At 41.1% G+C, this 18,338-nt stretch overlaps 2 protein-coding genes across 2 annotated transcripts; one reads left to right on the top strand and one right to left on the bottom strand.

Moving 5' to 3' along the window:
• Window positions 1-1,324: 1,324 nt before the first annotated feature.
• Window positions 1,325-13,513, bottom strand: rbfox1l (RNA binding fox-1 homolog 1, like). Its single transcript, XM_063486361.1, has 12 exons — window positions 13,427-13,513; window positions 8,465-8,701; window positions 4,075-4,254; window positions 3,916-3,969; window positions 3,738-3,830; window positions 3,100-3,169; window positions 2,963-3,022; window positions 2,722-2,857; window positions 2,606-2,645; window positions 2,447-2,514; window positions 1,458-1,530; window positions 1,325-1,369 (listed from the first exon to the last, which is right to left on the bottom strand). The coding sequence occupies exons 1-12, from the start codon at window positions 13,511-13,513 to the stop codon at window positions 1,325-1,327; spliced, it is 1,143 nt and encodes a 380-aa protein (XP_063342431.1).
• A 694-nt stretch (window positions 13,514-14,207) lies between these two features.
• Window positions 14,208-16,589, top strand: rps9 (ribosomal protein S9). Its single transcript, XM_063486341.1, has 5 exons — window positions 14,208-14,305; window positions 15,063-15,175; window positions 15,310-15,432; window positions 15,620-15,806; window positions 16,332-16,589. Exons 2-5 carry the CDS (start codon window positions 15,079-15,081, stop codon window positions 16,507-16,509), a joined length of 585 nt encoding a protein of 194 aa, XP_063342411.1. The 5' UTR covers window positions 14,208-14,305; window positions 15,063-15,078; the 3' UTR covers window positions 16,510-16,589.
• The last annotated feature ends 1,749 nt before the right edge of the window (window positions 16,590-18,338 follow it).

Here is an 18,338-nt window from a genome sequence, read left to right as displayed (position 1 = left end):
TCATAAGACTTAATAAGATGAAAAGATTAAAATGCATTGCTGATCTCACACATGAGGTGAAACTTACAAAGGAAATGAAAGAAAGGCCAATAATCTAGAAGTTTAGAAAGTGCAGAAAATAGAAAACAGGCCCAGGACGGTTTTAATACATGTAGAGCATGAATACTGGCACTGAGTGTTAGAAGGAGGGAAAAATACGAGAATGATGCAACTAAACAGTAAGCAGTGAAATCACACAAAGAAAATAAAAGAAGAAGGGTTTGTTTGGAGGGGGGGTTTCTATAGGATTGCCAATATAATGCCTGATGGTATCAATCCAGACTCATTCCAACTACACGTGTGATTTTCACTTTACAATGTGTGTAGGTCATGTTGCCACAGAAGAAAAAACAGAAACCCAGGGAGTGAGGAGAAGCAGAATAAATAAAGAACAGAAGAGATAGAGGAGAAAAAAGTCTGATTTATTCAGAGGTAAACATCAAACAAAGCAGAAAAGAGTGAAACAAAGCCAAGAAGAACTAACTGATACAAGAAAAGAAGTCATTTAGTAGTAATGAAGGAGAAAAGAGGGACAAAATACAGGACAGTGACCCTCCAGTCATCAAAGCTCAAGCAAGGTAGCGAGGAGTGAAGCCAGAAAACAGAAACTACACTGTGTTAGGATTTATGAACAGAAAGGTAGGAAAGGACTCAAGAAACTGCAATCAAGGATTAAATGTAACGGCTGTATGAAAAGCTAAACATGTAGATTTAGAGGTAGATTGTTAGAAATAAAAATAAGTCCAGCTGATAAACATTATTTCTGTGTTTTTAGTTGCAATATCAGTGTCACAGCCAAATCTCTCTCTTGATGTTGAAACTCACAGACATTCCCACTCACACGCACTCACACACACACACACACACACACACACTCAAAACAGTAGATAAATGCCAACAAAAATAAATCATTTAAAATTGTACAAAATGTTTTTTGCACAGTTTGACCCCTGAAAAAAAATCCCAAATTATTAAACACAAGAATCTCACAGTATTTTTTTAGCCACCTATCCATTCTTAAATTTAAAAAAAAAAAAGCAAAGCATTAAAAGGTTTCAAGCGACAGCGTCTCCTACGTATTCTCCAGCAGAGCGGATGGTAAGTGGGTCCTACAGTATTTTAACCTTCAGTCTGTTTAGTCTCCCGAGGAGAGGTTGTGATGGAGACAGGAGGTGACACCACGTGTGCCACATTTCCGAGGTTGTTTTTAAGGATTATTGTAATCTGCCCTGCAGTGTCCCAAAGTTCAACAGAGATGCCCGACGACCCCGCCTTTCACCGGGCCTCAGTAGGGGGTGAAGCGGTTGTATCCTCCTCTGTACAAACTGGCCTGTTGACAGTAGTAGGGTGAAAGGTGCAAGTTAACCACAGTGATGTATTTCTCAGATTAAGCTTTGTTTACTCTGATAGCTGCTCACCATTGTACCGACCCCATATGTTGTTGGTCCGACTGAGTGGTGATAGGGCTCTGGAGCATAAACCCGTCCATATCTGTTTAAAAAACAACAACAAGCAGAAGCAGATACATCATAATATCACGACTCCAATTAAACTTTGTTTCTTATTAATTTATCTGCAAATGAAATTCTTCTTTATGATTAACGAAGGCCAACTGAAGTCAGGCATGTATGTGAATTTTTTACATTATATGAATATTCTGCCATGATTAATGTGAGCATCCAGCACTGTAATAAGTTATGTGATGGAAACCAATCAAAAGCACATTTGGTACTGAATAATATCTGAAGTATCTTACAAAAACAGTACTTTGGGTGTTATTATGATATTGTTATCCTTGGAAGAGCCACACATCCCTTTGAGGTTGTGTTTGGAAGGCCATCCGGCATAAAAATCTGCCAAAACAAACATGTGGATCTACCCACTGTGGCGACCCCTTGTGACTAAGGGAGCAGTTGAAAGCTTCTTCTTCTACTAGCAGTTTGTGTTATTGGTTAATTTAAAGCTGCTTAACAAGGCCCATAAATTCCTTGAGATAAAAACAAGAACATAATCTCAGGTGGGATCCTTGAGCTACACAGGAAGAAAAAAAAATGAGGTTTTTTATTTTGCATACTGTGTCCACTCACAGTAAATGTTACAAGATAAATTCCTGACTGTTTGAGAAAATCCAGATCTTTACTTCCTGGCACAAGGCAGAATATTTTCAAAAGCTGTGTTTATCTTGATAAAAGTTTTGAGTTCAAAGGGTGAGCTCTGTGTAGGTAGGAAGACATTTTCATGGGAATAGCCGAAATGCTCCAAATAAGTTTTGTGTGTCTGCTCAGGTAAAAGCGGTATATACTATTAGGCACACCTGTTCAGCTGCTCAGTGGTACTGCTGAAGCTCAAACAGAGCATCAGAATGAGAAAGAACATTCATCTTTGTGTGCATTGTTTGTCTGTTTACCCATCACTGTAGGTCGCCGTGGCAGCAGATGCTGACTGAGCCACTCTGTATGCTGCAGGGTATCCGCCCTGCATGGGAAAGATGAAGCAACAATAAAGCAGCAGCAACTGATTGACTGATTAAAAAAAGTAAAGATATGAGTAGAGTTCAGCTGCGTACATAGACTTCCGCTCCATACAGTCCATCCTGATACACAACCCTGAAAAAAAAGAATAAAACATTATCAAAATGAAAGTAATTGAATATAAAGCCGACACCGGTGCTCAGAGTCTTACCCAGGGTAGGTGGGGACAGCAGCAGGTGTGGTTGCAGTGGAGCGAATTGTGTTGTAGACAGCTCGCCCCCGACCACGCAGCGCTGAACCGCGGTAGGCCAGCGTAGGAGTCGCTACAGGGTACGGAAAACTGGCAACTAAAATAGAGGAGAGGAAAAAAAGCAGCAGGAGGAGTGAAATGGCAGTGCTGATCATCTCTTCAGAGCAATATGTCAGCATGAAAGAGGGAAACGTTTAGTTACCTGTATAGAGCTCAGGCGCGTACATGGCCCCCATGACCGGGTTGATCTTCCAACCGGAAGCTGCAAAAACAAGGCCTCTATTAAAAACAAGCTCCAAAGATTAGTCAGGACCCAAATATTAATGAGAAGTTTCTTACTTGAGATTTCACCGTTCACGAGAGGCGTTTGGGGTTTCTTGGTAACTACTCGAGCAGTGGCATTATTAACCTGGGGATAAAATAGTAGGGATAATCACAGAACAGTTAAACCTAGAACACAAAAGCTGGGTGATTTCCACCCACGTGATCAATAAATATCACTTAGGTATAATGTCCAAGGGAAGTTACAGGGTCATAAATACATTTATAGTGAGGTGGCCATTTTTTTTCTCTCTCCCACTGCTGTCACTCATTCAGGGAGACCCGGCCTTCACTGTACAAGGCTCCCATGTCCCTGAAATTGGTGGCCTGAAGAAAAAGATCCCAGTTCCATTTTTTAAATTATATTTTATTAATGTTATTTATTATTTTTAAGGATTTTTTTCCTCTAATTATTCCTTAATGTTTCACTAGTTTAAGAGCCTTTTTATAGGTTCCCCTCCCCATTATATGTTGTATGGGGGAAATAAAAGTACTTCAGTTTACCATGTATTATATTTTTGTGCCTGAACATATTTTTATGTTTTATTGGGTATATCATATTGGGTAAAATGCACCTGATGTTATTCATAGAGTTAAAACAAAACTGCACGTTTGTTTTCTAGTTTTAAAAAAGAAATGGGGAAATCTCGCTTTACCTCGATCTTCCTCCCTTCCACGATTGTCCCGTTCAGCTTTTCTCTTGCTCTGTCAGCCTCGGTAGCATTCTCGAAAGTGACGAATCCAAAGCCCTGTGTGTTTGCATGGTTATATGTTTACTGATGAATGATTCCCACGTTGGTTTAAAAGCACTGATCATATTTCTGAGCTGCTCACCTTTGACCCCCTCTCATTGAAGATAATCTCTACATCAAGGATCTTGCCAAATTGCTGAAAGTGTCAGAGCAATTTTTACAGGGTGGAAATCGTTGGATTTAATATGTAAACATGGGTTCTGTGTATGTGTGAAGCTCAGAAACGAGGTGACTGTCATACCCCAAACATCTGGCGGAGGTCTGGGTCTCTAAAGCGAAAGGGGATGTTCGAGACATGGAGGCGTTTCGGTTGGGTCTTACCTGACCCCTCTTCCTCGCTACCGCTTCCTGCCCCGCCCCCCGATGACACGGACACACTCAGAGACTGGGGGTCAGAGTTCACGGGGACCAAAGAGTCCTCCTGACAGTGAGAAAGCACGAAACAGGACAAGGAGCGCAGAGGAAGAGGAGGAAGCAAGCAAGTGGATAGAGGAAAAATGGACGGGAAGAACAAAAAAAGATGGAAAACAAAAGATGGAGAGGGTGTGAATGAGGTGGGACAGATGTGAAGAAAAATTGGGAGAGGGCATCAGTAGAAAAGCAAAGAAGGAAAAGAGAAAAACAAACAAACAAACAACAAAGTCAATTTAACAAATTCAACATGTTCCAGAGAATTTCATGTTTAGGTAAAAACTCCAGTTGCGTAAGCATCACATGGCATTAAAGCTCAAAGATCACTTTCATGAGATCAAGTGAACCAAACCAAGTTCAACCAGCATTCAGCAACCAGTGAACCTTCTCAAGCAAATGTAAGGAGGCGTGGAAGGGGCTCCAGTTTAGTGAGGCGTCGTTGAATACATGCCTGTAGGAGATTAGGCCAGTGACGCTAACAATAAACGCCAAATGTCTGGTATTAAAACTGCTCATTCCAGCCGTCGTGAAGAGTGAGAAGTTGTTTTAAGCTGTTTTCAGACTCTAACTCAAAGTTTCCCACAGTGGCTCTAATAACTACATGTTTTACCTTAGCATTAAAGACATACCTGTGCTAGATTAACTTATATAAACTGCCCCATGCAGAAAAATTCAAGAACTAATGTGCCAAAACCAAAACATTCACTATCCCACAATGCACCACGATGCTAGTGTGTGTGCATGTATGCGCATATATATATGTGTGTGCAGGTGTGTTGGCCAACCAGCATTGTTCAACCGTTGCAAGAAAAGTGGTTAAAAATATATAGATTTGAAAGAAAATCTGCAAAAAGGGCAACAAACTAAAACCAGTGAGCTTCAGCAGCAAGAAACAAAAGGAAGAGGAGGAGCAGGGAGCACAAAAATTAACGTGAAAAAGAAAAATTACTGGGAGATGTGCTACTCTAATGGAAATAAGATTACACTCCCAAGCCCTGAGTATTAGCAGTCTAGTACCACGAGGCAGATAAGGAGTGAAAAAGGCTTCAGTGCAGCAGTGAAAGATCAAAGTAAACCACAGTAAACAAGGCAAAGAAGGTGCACAGAAAGGGGACAGAGTTTAAAACTGAAGGGTCAGTCTGGGGTGGGGGGTCACGGTGCTGCTTTTTTGCCAAAGGTTAAAGGTCGTTGGTCAGGGGGCATCATTAATAAGAAGAAGACAAACAGAGAGAGGTACAGAAACACATTCATACAGACATATAAATGCACACAGGCTACTACTGGAGTACACTACACTGGCTCGATGTGGCTTCAACTGTGGACAGCAGACCCACACACACGCACACACACACACGCACATACAGGCCAGAGTGGAGGGGGGGTACAGGGGGACAGAGGGTTGAGTTGGGTGGTGGTGTCATTGTCACGATGCAGGATTGAGTTCTGGACCTGAGCGATATTTCAGACGGGGGAAAGGGGGGGGATCATCCGGTCAGCCTCACCCCGCCCCCCCTTTTTGACCCCCTCCCTCCGTGGCGACGTCTCAACTTTCCCCGAAAATCATCACGGACCCGAGTATGTCTGGGACTCTAGTGATAAAATATATAAACGGGGCCATAAAACACCATTTATGAGAGGAGGAAGGGAGAAGCAGGACACAGAGCCGACCTGCCACACAGATCAGACGGCTCTGCGTGTGTCAGAGGAGATGTTTCCATGTCTGAAGGAGACTTCTGCACTACAAAAACAAAACAGTCACACACATCTCTGACCACATAACTCATGCCTTCATGAATAAGAAAAAAAAAATCTGCTAATCCGTTAAGAATATTTAAACCTGTTCCCAGGTGAAATCTTCAAGTAACCACTTCTGCAAGGTCCCAAAAGGTTGGTTCTGTTCATCTGGACGAACCGTTTTCAGTGGGAGAAACGTTTCGTGACTTCTTCAGTCTCAGCTGACTGCAGGTTTCCCCAATCTTATAAACAGTACATTTGTATAATGACTGAAACCAGCACCACTGAATAAACAGTGGGCTGTGATGTCAGCTCCTTGAGCATTAATATGCAAATTGTCATTGATCAACAACCACTGATCAAGGACGAATGATCAATGGTCATGAGTACCATTCACAGAGTTGGGGAATGGCTGCAATCACAGCCTGATGACTCAAACCCTGATGCACTAAAAAAATAAAATATATTTTTTATATTTTGTCAGCATGTTCACTAAACACTCCAGTTTTCAGAAAACAGAATTTTAAGGGTATTATTTATTTCAGGCTTTACACGGTTAAGATACGTTTTTTCAAAATAAAATAAGAAATACGTTTTTTTTAATTACAGACCTGGGAAGTGACAATAGGTCTCTCCAGGCAGTGTGAGTCAAAATATTACATTATTTAAAAAAACAAACTTTCTCTCGTGTGTGTTGCTGTTTTTTTTAATCAATTCAGTGAGAGTGACATGGTAAATTTTGCTTTTAAACTCTGAAGCCTGGTTCTGTTGGTTGTCTCTTCCTGCTTAAAGGGTTTTTTCCCTCTCATATTGCAGGGTATTTAGCTTACAGTATTAAGGCCCTTGAGGCAACTGTTACTGTGAATTTGTTGTTGTAAATGAGCTTGAAATTGAATTCAAATAGCTAATTAGGAATAATGCAAGTAGTTTACAGCTTACTGGTGGTCATTCTGCAAGTAGGCTAACAAAAAAAATCACTTTGATTTTTACCTGATGGCAGCAGAAGATGGAAATTCTAGAGAGCCTCTCAAGTTCCGAACTGTGTAATTGTATAATATAGTTTATTACAATTTCCATAAGATTCCAGCAGCATATCCTCTTCTTCTTTCAGCTGCTTCCTTTAGGTGTCACCACAGCGGATCATCAGCCTCCATCTCACCCTATCCCCTTCTTTCTTCTTTCACTACATCCATGAACCTTCTCTGCAGTCTTCCTTACAAGAGCATAATAATAGATATAATACATCTAATCAAGTTTTTCCTCAGGATGCCACATTCCTGTTACTCTTGATGCTCTTGCACACTTATAAAGGATTATATGGTGCATAGCCTGCAGCAGATTTCCTGCAGTTTCCTGCTGATGACACTAAAGTGTAGATATATTGAAGAGTAACAGGAATGTTTATGTTTGACTGCACTGACACTCTGAGGTGAAAGTAAAACAAGATATTTATCAAGTTATTTCATTCAAAATCAAGAGGAAACATCAGGCAGCTCATAAAGACTGAGGCCAGTGTGACCTGTTTGTGCATTATTGTGTTCTCTGTTATTCTTTATCTTTGTTTTATTGTAAAAACAGAAGATCAGGGTCTTTATCTTACAATAGATGGAAATTAAAGACGCTCCCACAGTGCACCAATGCTGAAGTGGTAAAGGCCACACACAGAAAGCGATCAGCAGCAACCAGAGACCACAGGGTGTCAGTGAAATTCATCAGTGTGGTAACTGCCAGTATGAGTAAAGGACACTGCTGCCACACCACCGGCAAGACTACACTGAAACATTTGAGGTAATAAACAAGAGGGTTATCTACGCAACCAGCCAGGAACAGCTGCAGAGCAATGACTTTAGATTCAACTGAGGCTAAAATTATAATGCAGGTTTCTTCCCTTGATTTAATAAAAATTTAATTTGGTTTTTAAAAGAATATGTAAAGCAAATTTGATGGTAAACAGGTTGAAATAATCTTATCGCAGTACCAGAATGAAGACACAAATTATGTATTAAAAATTCTCTTTAGTTTCAAAAACCATTTGTTGATACATTTTTAAAGATGTTATCATTGTTTATCCTGTACCAGAAATGATTTCATCAGACAAATCACAAAAGCCTGACATGGACTTTATAAACATCCTTCAGATAGCTTAAACTGTAAACTGTAAGTATCAGCACAAAGTTCGAGCGGCGATCTGGAAAGGTGATCAGTTTTATTGACACTTAAATGAGACCTGGGGGAGGGAGAAAGGAAAAGTGGGCATTTATTTTCATCAATAAATCCCTTATCAGCTGTCTCGACATTTTGCTCCACAGAGGGTGACAGGCATTTCCATACAAGGACACCACGGTGGACATGGGGCTCTAAATATAGAAGGAAACCCTATCTGGGCCTGTTGCTCTGCAGAACATGTGAAAGTGCTACCTGTCGACTTACTGACGATCATGTTTTATTGGCCTGGAACATCAACATTTGTCACAGGCCGCTCTTACCGTGTTGCCAGATGTCAGAGAGTCGCCCCCATCGTGCTGAGGGCCCTGATAGACTCTGAGCTGGGGATGTTCCTGGTACTCTGAGCTCGGATGTGCAGAGCTAAAGTCGAGAGTTGGCAGTCTGCTGGCGGACGTTGGGGGACCTTGACCTGGTGGGGGGTAAGAGGGAGGCGGGGCATAGACCTGAGGCAGGGCAGGGTCTGCGCTGCCTGGGGCAGCCTCCTGAGTGGGGGCCCCCTGAGGAAAAGAGGAAGACGGAGACGAATGAGCCACTCATGCCAGAATATGACAGCGTAGATGTAAACAAACGAAACACAAGATGTTGTTGTTGATCTTCTGTTTTTACAATAAAACAAACTGCATAAACACGCTGCAGTGACACTGTGATCTTTTATGAAGATGACAGATACACAAATACCACAATAAACGATTGTTCCACCCAATTTTGCACATCAGTTTAACTGTCAGAAGGAGTAAAATGCTGTGAAATCTCTTAAATAATCTGATAATAATAATCATAGCAAAAGATTTTTTTAATAGTAATAGTAAGACAAAATATAAAGCTAAATAAGCTTACCGGTAGGTTGTGGTGTTTAGAAGATGTTGTCACTAAATTACCTTATATATTTACCTATTGTTTTTAAATAACTGTCTTTTGTGAGTTTATTTTTTGTGTGTGGTAATAAAGAAATAGTAAATTATCCTTGAAAAATACATCTGATGACCAGTCCTAAACTCTACATTTCTTTTTGCTTATCCAAAGCAACATCCAAGTATAGATATAATTAAAAACATCTCTAATATTAAGACATTTCTCACAATTGTAATAACTGATTCATCCTTAATGCCAAACATGGTGCTCATTGTTAAATTTAACTCTTTCTGTTTTTTCCCATTACAAATGACAGATTTGGCACTTGAAAACAATATTTATGTCCAAAATGTTGACTTTATGTAGTACAATGTCATGTAAAATCAGTAAAATTATTGGAATCTGATCAGATTCCACAGCCACAGGTATGTTTTAAGTCTAATAGACTTTAGAATCTCTAATATCCATTTTAATTAAACAACAAGCAGAGCAGACAAAAAACACAACTGTTTACTTAAAAACTTTTTTTTTTTAAAAGCGTAACAAATGTTTGTCAGGAGCACATTTCTAATAAATATAAGAACTGATAGTATGAAACAGACCTTCTAACCCGCTGCTTCATAAAATTACCTTTAATGAGAAAAACAAGATTAAACAAAAAAGGAAAGGAAAACAGGACCTCCTCCAAACCAGGACTCACTTGAATGGAAACTCCTGCACAATTTCCATTCAAGTGAGGTAAAAAGCAGAGAAATAAAAGCGGTCTTACCCCCTTACGGCATTCCTCAATCTCTGATGCATTGTCTAACAACTGCCGCATGTTTTAATGCCAGCTGACCACCCGCCCACTGCACCATAAGTTCTACCCATCCACCAATCACATCAAATGATTGCTAGAGGAAAAGTGACCGGGGGTGGGGGGTGGCTGTGGGTGGGGGAGGTGTTCCACACCAGCTGTGGACATCTGTAACTGTCAGTCACCTTGTTGCTCCCACAAAGAGCCCAGAGGGCCCCCCTAACCTACTCATGAACACAGAAAGCGCACGGAGCTTCCCCCCCAGGATTAACTATTTATGAATGTGTGTGCTCCTGCTGAAGGTGCATCACGCTAAATGTCGCCTCCGAGAATATCGGGCCTGACAGACACGGTTTTATTACCTCAGAGACATTTTCATGAACATCTACTTCTCTTTGTGTTGTGTGGAGTGGCTCAGTTGCCTTTTAAGAAACAGAGGACTTTACAAGCACAATAATGACATCAATGTTTGGGTTGGATGCGAGTGAAGTGCTTTGCTGATCTTACTACATCATGACCACACAACAGAAAAAACAACAAAGTGAACACATTTACCCAGCTGTCAGACTACAGCATACTTATACTGCTTACACTTGAATTTCCGATGTTTTTGCTTTATACCATAAACCTACCGCCGCCTCGTTTTGGACCCAGCCATGCTTCAGGAAGGCCGAGATGCATCAGTGATTCAGTAGTGTTAAAGATCCCACCACATCAACATGACAGTCTGCACTCCCTGACAACGTCTGGCAGGAGATATGAGTCCACGTGTCACACACCAGGAGACTAAGAAACACAGTCTGTGCAGTCTCACCTCTTCACACTGACTGTCTATGTATATGTTGTATATATGCCGCCTTCTGTACTGTTATATATGTATTTAAACTTTCTGATTTATTGCTTTATATCTTGTGTTGGGACTTCCAGCTGAAGCATTTAACACAACTGCTCTTGTATAAACAGATGAAATAGCTTTGATAGGCCTTCTCAGACTTTCAGGAGACAGGGAGTTTTTACAGGAGGGAAAATTTTCCAAGGACCTCATCGCAACAGTAACACTGAGTGGCAGATTCTTGCTATTGGAGCTGTTCGTACTCTAAACTTTTCAATCTTAATACTTCAGACACATGTGACATGATATGTTTCAATCACATGAAAGTTTGTGCTGATCATGAAGATAATGTAAAGAGCCCATATGTTCATTCTGATGGTGGACAGTCCTCATTTAAAGATGTACAATAATGCTGCAGCACAACGTTCAGATTAAATTATTTTGTCTTGGCTTCCGGATACAACTTCACAAATCTAAGAACATTTATTCTGGAAGACAATCCTGGAAAATTTGTGAGGATTCCCCCACAGTAACTGGGAATATTTCTATTAGAGCACTGATACTTTTACTTAATCACCGGATCAGTGGATACGCTGAGTTGCCTTACAAGCAAAATGCCACAAGTGTGTCAGCCGCCTTCGGGATTTCAAGGAGTCACGATTAAAAAACCCTCTATCCCTCGCCAGCTCATAATGGCTGGCATAGCTCTGCTGGCTGTTGTACTGAGACGTGTGAAACATTCAGATTTGTTGACGCAAGGTTTGAGATGAAGGAGAAACTGGTTGTATAAGCAAGGAAACGGTTGTCAGTCAGACTCTTTTTGGCTTGGAGGATTTCATTTGACCACTCTCTGTTGGTTTGGAGGAGGATTTTTAATAAAGTGTGCACTCTCAACAAACCAGATTTGACATTAAAGCAGACTTCACCCTGATAACCGCTAAACGAGGAAAAGTTGATGGAGATGATTCATCTGCAGCTCTTACTCGTTATTCAAGAGAAATATTTAAGTTTGAACCAGAGCTGAGAGATAGTGATTGAGGCGCCGTCCAACTGTGAGGCCGTTCTTAACTCTCGCACTGGAGCTGGAACATGTTTCCAAATATGTCGACACAACTTGCGCCTGCACTCTGTCCTACTTATCAGAAGAAACGACCGATCTAGCTGCTCCGACCCTCCTCCAAGATATAAAAGCGATGTTGAGCGAAGAAAATGCATCTGTTAGATATCACTGTCAACTCTCCTCCCACCTTACAGACTAACTAACTAACCAGCCACTGTGTCTGATTCAGCACCACAGTCTCAACACGAGACTCCTCACAGGCTTGTTTTTTATTATCATTGCCATTTGTTCCCCCTCTCTCGCTCGTCTCCTTCCTCAGCTGCTGGCTTGTGGTCAGAGGTTGACGGCTCGCAGCCAGGTGCTTGCTGGGACAGCTGCCACGGGATTTACACAAGACGAAGCTGACTGCAGATGTGGCCTTTTGGCGCTGGCCGAGTTACAAATGTTAGCAACACGTAGCTTATTAAAGTGTAACATAATATTCCTTTTTTTCATCTATCCATCTGCTCATTCTGCACATCCCGTTTAATCTTATTGAGAGACACGACAGGCTTTTTGTTTATATTGCTGATAAAAAAAAGAAAAAGAAGAGATTGCTGATAATGAGGAAAGAGGAGTTTTACAAGCTGCCAAATGTTGTGTTAAAACAGATGCTCCACATCAGTCATAAAGGAATTTCCCCAGCACTTGGAAATATGACACTTTTAAAAAGGGAACAATTGCTGGATCTAAGTGAAGGATTAGAGTGAAACGGCATTTCGGTATGCTGTATAATGTGTACATTGTTGTATTGACAATAAAGTTCTTGAATCTTGAATCTTGGATGATCTAGCTGGGGCTTCAGACTATTTACTTCAGTGCGAGTCAACTTCTAATAACAATTCTTTCTGGATCTGTTTTCCATAAACAGCTCTTTAAATCTTATGAAATAAGTCAAGGTTACCCCGGAGGAGCCTAATATTCAACATTCAAATGCACAACAGGCGGGTTTTACACCTATCTTAAGCACAGCTCACTGCAGGACACAAGACAGGTGACAGACCCTCTTCCTGTGATTATCTGCTCAGGAGAGGAGGGCTAAAAATACAGCTGGTGTGAAGCACAGAGACAAGGTAGAGAGATACTAAATGAGCTGTGGCATTAGTGGCATGTCAGGGACACTTGCTGGTGGACTAAAGATAACCACTAATATGTCCTTATTAGAGAATAAATAAGACATTTCACAACTAGCACACTTCACACAGATCCTGTTGCATATTAAGCAATGCATCAATAGACTGAATTAGATTAAACTGTGACTTAGGGCCTTTTGGCTTCTTCTGCTCACTGGAAAAATGTTTTAAGTTTTACAAAACACAGGGATTTTGTCTGGTAATAGGAATAAGATCTTTTTAGTTTAATAATTGGGCAAAATCATACAAAGGTGCTGATTTAAATGTCCAATTATTTGATTATATTTCTTAATGTGTGTATTTGGGTAAATAAAAGAATAAATATAACAACCAGAGCTCTGGATCTGCAAAATAACTGACATTAAGATTAAGAATTGTAATAATAAATATTATTTTGTTGCATAAAGTTATAGTTCCCCAGTAGATGCTTTCAGGGATGTTCTCTTGGAGGGGAAAAATTTCAGTATTTATGTGATAATGTCTGGCCACAGAGTAAATCAAGAGGTTTACCTGAACTATGCTGGGATAGCATGTGGTTGCCTGTGGGTAGACGGGGAGTCCATAAGGCTGGAGGATCACAGTGGGTGAGGAGAGCATAGCCCAAAAACCACACACGAGGAGATGAGGAACGGAGGAAAATGGGAGGAAAAGGAAAAGGAGAGCAGGGGGAAAGGAAGGGTTGATGTACACACAGAAGAGCAGGCGATCAGGCTGGAAATTAAAAAAAAGGGGAGGAAAAATCCCAAATGAAGGAAACAGAAACTCCAAGAAAGGGAGGGAGGTGGAAAAAAGACCACACTTAAGACTTTTGCTTCACCTCGAAAATGAAGTCAAGCAAGAAAACACAAGGGAAGCCCCCAAAACACCCGGAAAAGATGGGATTTAGAGCAGTGAAAGAGAAAGCCAGTGAGCTTCTGTGTGTCCATCAGTTGATCATGCAGCCTGACAGACAGAAACACATGGTCAGGGTCCCATTTCAGAGTTATATAAATAGTCACCCATGTCCTTCTCTCTGAGTTTACCACCGTACCTCCCTCACTCTCACTTTGTAAGAGGAGATCTGTGACCACTCAGTCAGACCTCTGTGCAGTGAAAGAAGCAGGCCTTTCCCGCCTCTCTGTGCACATTGAAGCTGTGTGTTATACCATCTATGCAATGGCATGAGGCCTGTTCGTGATTCAAGCGCATAAACAAACTTCATCTTAACTCCTTCCATGTGTTCAGGTTGTGCTCTTCGCTTTGACCAACAGAGAGCGACAAACCCAGCGGGCCCGACTTCCGTTTGGACGGTGAGAGGCATCATGGGATATGTAGTGTGCTCGCAGGCCCTATAAATGATTATGGACTTCCTTTAACTTCCTCTTTACTGCACGAGCCTGAGCGAGACAGGTACGGTTACCATCCTCATCCTTACCAGCAATACAAACTTGGTGTATTTGGACCTCCACGTTTAAAAACAGTCATAGAACATGAAATTAAACCTATGACTGTGCCGATTGAAGGCCTGCATGTGTTTTTTTTAACGCGTTTTTAAACGAAAAGCGCTTCAGCTAAGCTAATGCTAGCTGCTGACATTAAACAACGTGGTGCGGTGTAGCTGCGGCCTAGTCTTACGGATGCTAAAATACCCGGTCTGTTAAACGTTTATACGCGATTTATTGTAGTTTCAGAAACATTTAATGAAGCATATCCGATGTATCAGTGTTTCTATTCAATTCGGTCCTTACACATTACCCTTGTCTTCCTAAACCATACGACCGTGTGGCAAATCTGACCGATAGAGTTGAAGCATGGAAGTAATAGTGACAGTTGTAGGTCCCTTTAGCCTGGTAAAAAGTTAATGTTTTTTTAAATTATTCAGTAAACGCTTTGAAAAACGGAACTAGACTGACAGATGGAGAGCCTATTTGGTTAAACTGAACTGACTCTACTTTTTGAGGTTGACTTGATTGTCTTAGTTGTAAATTATAACTTGAGTTATTGGTGCACATGCTTTTATCTGGAACATGCATAATCTGTTTGGCTTTAAAATGTCTTCTGTGCACAAGAGTCAAATAACATGTCAACCTTGAATAACTTATTAAGTGTAATATGGTATAAATCTTATATGTAGCGTCCTCCTCATTGTAATTTCTTGGTTTTGCAGGCACTTATAAGCCATCATGCCCGTTGCCAGAAGCTGGGTTTGTCGTAAGACATATGTCACCCCCCGCCGCCCCTTCGAGAAGTCCCGTCTCGACCAGGAGTTGAAACTCATTGGTATGTTTTCATTTTCATAACATCCGTCTATATATATATATATATATATATATATATATTTTTTTTTTTTTTTTCAAGGCATACCCTTTAATGCGCTATACTAAACTGATTACGGCGTTTCATCTCCCTTTAAGGCGAGTATGGGCTGAGGAACAAGCGTGAGGTGTGGAGGGTCAAGTTCACCCTTGCCAAGATCCGCAAGGCTGCCAGAGAGCTGCTCACTCTGGATGAGAAGGACCCAAAGCGTCTGTTTGAAGGTGGGTAGGATGAGTTATAGCTGGTTTGTGTTGGCCGATGATTTAAATATATAAAGTGTCAGACTTCACCATGGTGTCACGAATTCCTCGTCAATGAGGCCAATATTCCTGCTCTGCATAAATTTTTGAACACGTCTCTGTGGTTGTATGTTTAAATGACGTTTTGTGTATATGTGTGGTTTTCCAGGTAACGCTTTGCTCAGGCGTCTGGTGAGAATCGGTGTGCTCGATGAGGGTAAGATGAAGCTCGATTATATCCTGGGCCTGAAGGTTGAGGATTTCTTGGAGAGGAGGCTTCAGACACAGGTCTTCAAGCTTGGACTTGCCAAGAGCATCCACCACGCTCGTGTCCTTATCCGCCAGAGGCACATTCGGTAAGCTCAAAGCAACACATAACGGGCTCAGTGGTTCTTTTTTTTGATGGACTCATGAGAACCTGTTGATGCTTCCTCTTCCATCAGAGGACCACCACCTGTAACACACCCTGTTGACAACAGTTAAGATTTTCATCAAGGTCAATTCGGTATCAAAACCGTATACCTTGTCAGTAGACATTGCCCAGAGCCAATCCTGCCGCCGAGGGCGCAGACAGTGCCACGGTGTTGTGGCCATCAGGTAAGGTATGGGGGATTGCACCTCGGGCAATTGTAGTATTCACTACAGCATTGGATATGAAGTACTCAGGCTGATGATTTAAGTCATAAGTTCAGATTTCCTGTGGTGTCAAGAATTCCTCGTCAATGAAGCCTGCAGTAAATTATACATGTAAAATATTACACTTTTTCCACCCAGAAAACTTGTGCTTTTTCAGCTTTTAAACTGCATAGACAACCCTTAAGTGCAACTGGAAGATGCATCAACATTTTCTAAAGTCCTCCCTTTATTGTCTGTCTTGGCAGTGTGCGCAAGCAGGTGGTGAACATCCCCTCTTTTGTGGTTCGCCTGGACAGCCAGAAGCACATCGACTTCTCCCTGAGGTCTCCGTACGGCGGTGGACGCCCAGGCCGCGTCAAGAGAAAGAACGCCAAGAAGGGCCAGGGTGGAGCTGGAGGAGCTGACGATGAGGAGGAGGATTAAGAAGGATGTTGTACAGGAGTGTTTCTTGATACTTCCTGTTGTGACAATTCTCAATAAAATGTTTGGTTTATCCAAAAAAAGTAGTTGACTCTATGCAGTTTTAATAAAATGCAGACTTAAGTTTAAGAGCTTTACTCAAATGGTAGCAAAGTGCTGTACACAAAGAGTCAAATAAGGACATTAAATAGAAGAATACGTAATATTACAGGATACAGCTGACATATGCTGTATCATGGTGATTAAAATGTATTCATATAGCACATTTCAGAAACAGTGTTTTTGCATCATCCAGAGAAGAAAATCCCTGTAAGTTGTATCTGCTCATGTGGACCTGTAGACTGGTTAGCTGAGCCTCAGCTGAAGATCTCGTGGTTACTAACGGGTATACTTCTATGCAAGTGTGAAAAGTCAGTGACAAAAAATCTTAAAATAAATTCTAGGGTTAAATAGGTAGCCAATTAGGAGAGGCTTAAATAGGAATAATACATTTTGGGGGTTTAGTAGAAAGTGTGGCTGCTGGATTTTTAAATCAAGATAGTGTATGAGATTCAATAGTATGTACTGACTCTAGATTTCTTTTTGTTTGAGCTAATTTTACTAAGTCTCTTTAACTGTGTGAAACAAAACTTGACACCTGACCTGACATGCTTATTTATACTGAGGTTTTTAAAATATTTTAAAACTATACAGCGTTATAGACAGAGCTCAGGTATGTAGCTGTGAGTGTGCTAGATGCCAGATTAAGCTGACAACTATTACGTCACTCTTATTCATATTTAGCAACATAGAAACACAGGAAGTTGAGTTTAAGATTGTTACTGAGGTTAAAGAGCTGTAAAGCTTTGTGTCATATCCATAGGATTGAAAACTCAAACTATGCCTGTGGATGACAAGCTCAAGGTCATAGTTCTTATAGTTTTGTAATCTTAACATAAGACTTTAATGATCCTACGGTGGGGAAATTTGTGTGTTACCTCAACTCAGGTACAGATGGCAGAAGAAAAGTACAAAAAATACAAATACAAAATAAGTAAGATTAAACACTATATCCAACAGTAGCATACACAGTATGTGATTATGGATAGAGAGTTGTGGAAATATGCAAGACACAAATTTAACTATTCTACCACTACTATTACTATGTAAGTAATAGATATCTATAAGTATAAACATGTACACGCACACACATGTATACAATAAATAAAACTTCCGGCGCCCCCCGTGTGCGGCAGCCTGTTACAGCAGCTCTGCTCATTCCGAGTTTCTTTCTTTCTTATCTTTTCTTCTCGTAATTTTTCTATAACTAACGTATTAACAAATTTCCCACGTGTGGGACTAATAAAGGTCATCTTATCATCTTATCTTAAATATACACATGCATGAAGTGTGACCATGGATGTCAACAATGTCCAGTGACTCATGACATGGTGATTGAGGAGTTGCTGTTGGGATGAATGATCTGTGAAAGCGCTCCTTCCTGCAGCAAGGGTGTTTCAGTCTCTCACTAAAGGAGCTGCTCAGCACACTCACAGACTCATGCAGAGGGTGATGTGGGTTGTTCATGATGGATGTCAGCTTTACTAACATCCTCCTCTCGCCGCCTCCACAGACTCCAGAGCACATCCCAGCACAGAGCTAGACCTCTGCACCAGTTTGTCAATCCTGCTCCTGTCCGTGCATCCACTCCCTCAGCAGGCCACTGCATAGAAAAAGGCAGATGCTACCAGAATATCATAGAATGTTCTTAACAGAGTCCAGCAGACTCCGAAGGACCTCAGTCTCCTCAGCAGGTGGGGTCGACTTTGGCCCTTCTTATACAGGACGTCTGT

Source organism: Pelmatolapia mariae, linkage group LG10_11 (genome assembly GCF_036321145.2).
Source record: "Pelmatolapia mariae isolate MD_Pm_ZW linkage group LG10_11, Pm_UMD_F_2, whole genome shotgun sequence".
NCBI classification, from domain to species: domain Eukaryota; kingdom Metazoa; phylum Chordata; class Actinopteri; order Cichliformes; family Cichlidae; genus Pelmatolapia; species Pelmatolapia mariae.
This window is presented reverse-complemented; position numbering and strand designations above follow the sequence as displayed.

Bases quoted from the DNA above. Each gene is read 5' to 3' on its own strand.
- rbfox1l (XM_063486361.1), bottom strand. From the start codon at position 13,513: ATGCTCTCCTCACCCACTGTGATCCTCCAGCCTTATGGACTCCCCGTC. The intron at 2,858-2,962 runs GTAACTAAACGT...CCTCTATTTTAG, and splicing joins CGCGCCTGAGCTCTATACAG to TTGCCAGTTTTCCGTACCCT. The intron at 1,370-1,457 runs GTGAGCAGCTAT...TACTGTCAACAG, and splicing joins CATATGGGGTCGGTACAATG to GCCAGTTTGTACAGAGGAGG.
- rps9 (XM_063486341.1), top strand. From the start codon at position 15,079: ATGCCCGTTGCCAGAAGCTGGGTTTGTCGTAAGACATATGTCACCCCC. The intron at 15,176-15,309 runs GTATGTTTTCAT...TCTCCCTTTAAG, and splicing joins CCAGGAGTTGAAACTCATTG to GCGAGTATGGGCTGAGGAAC. The intron at 15,807-16,331 runs GTAAGCTCAAAG...CTGTCTTGGCAG, and splicing joins ATCCGCCAGAGGCACATTCG to TGTGCGCAAGCAGGTGGTGA.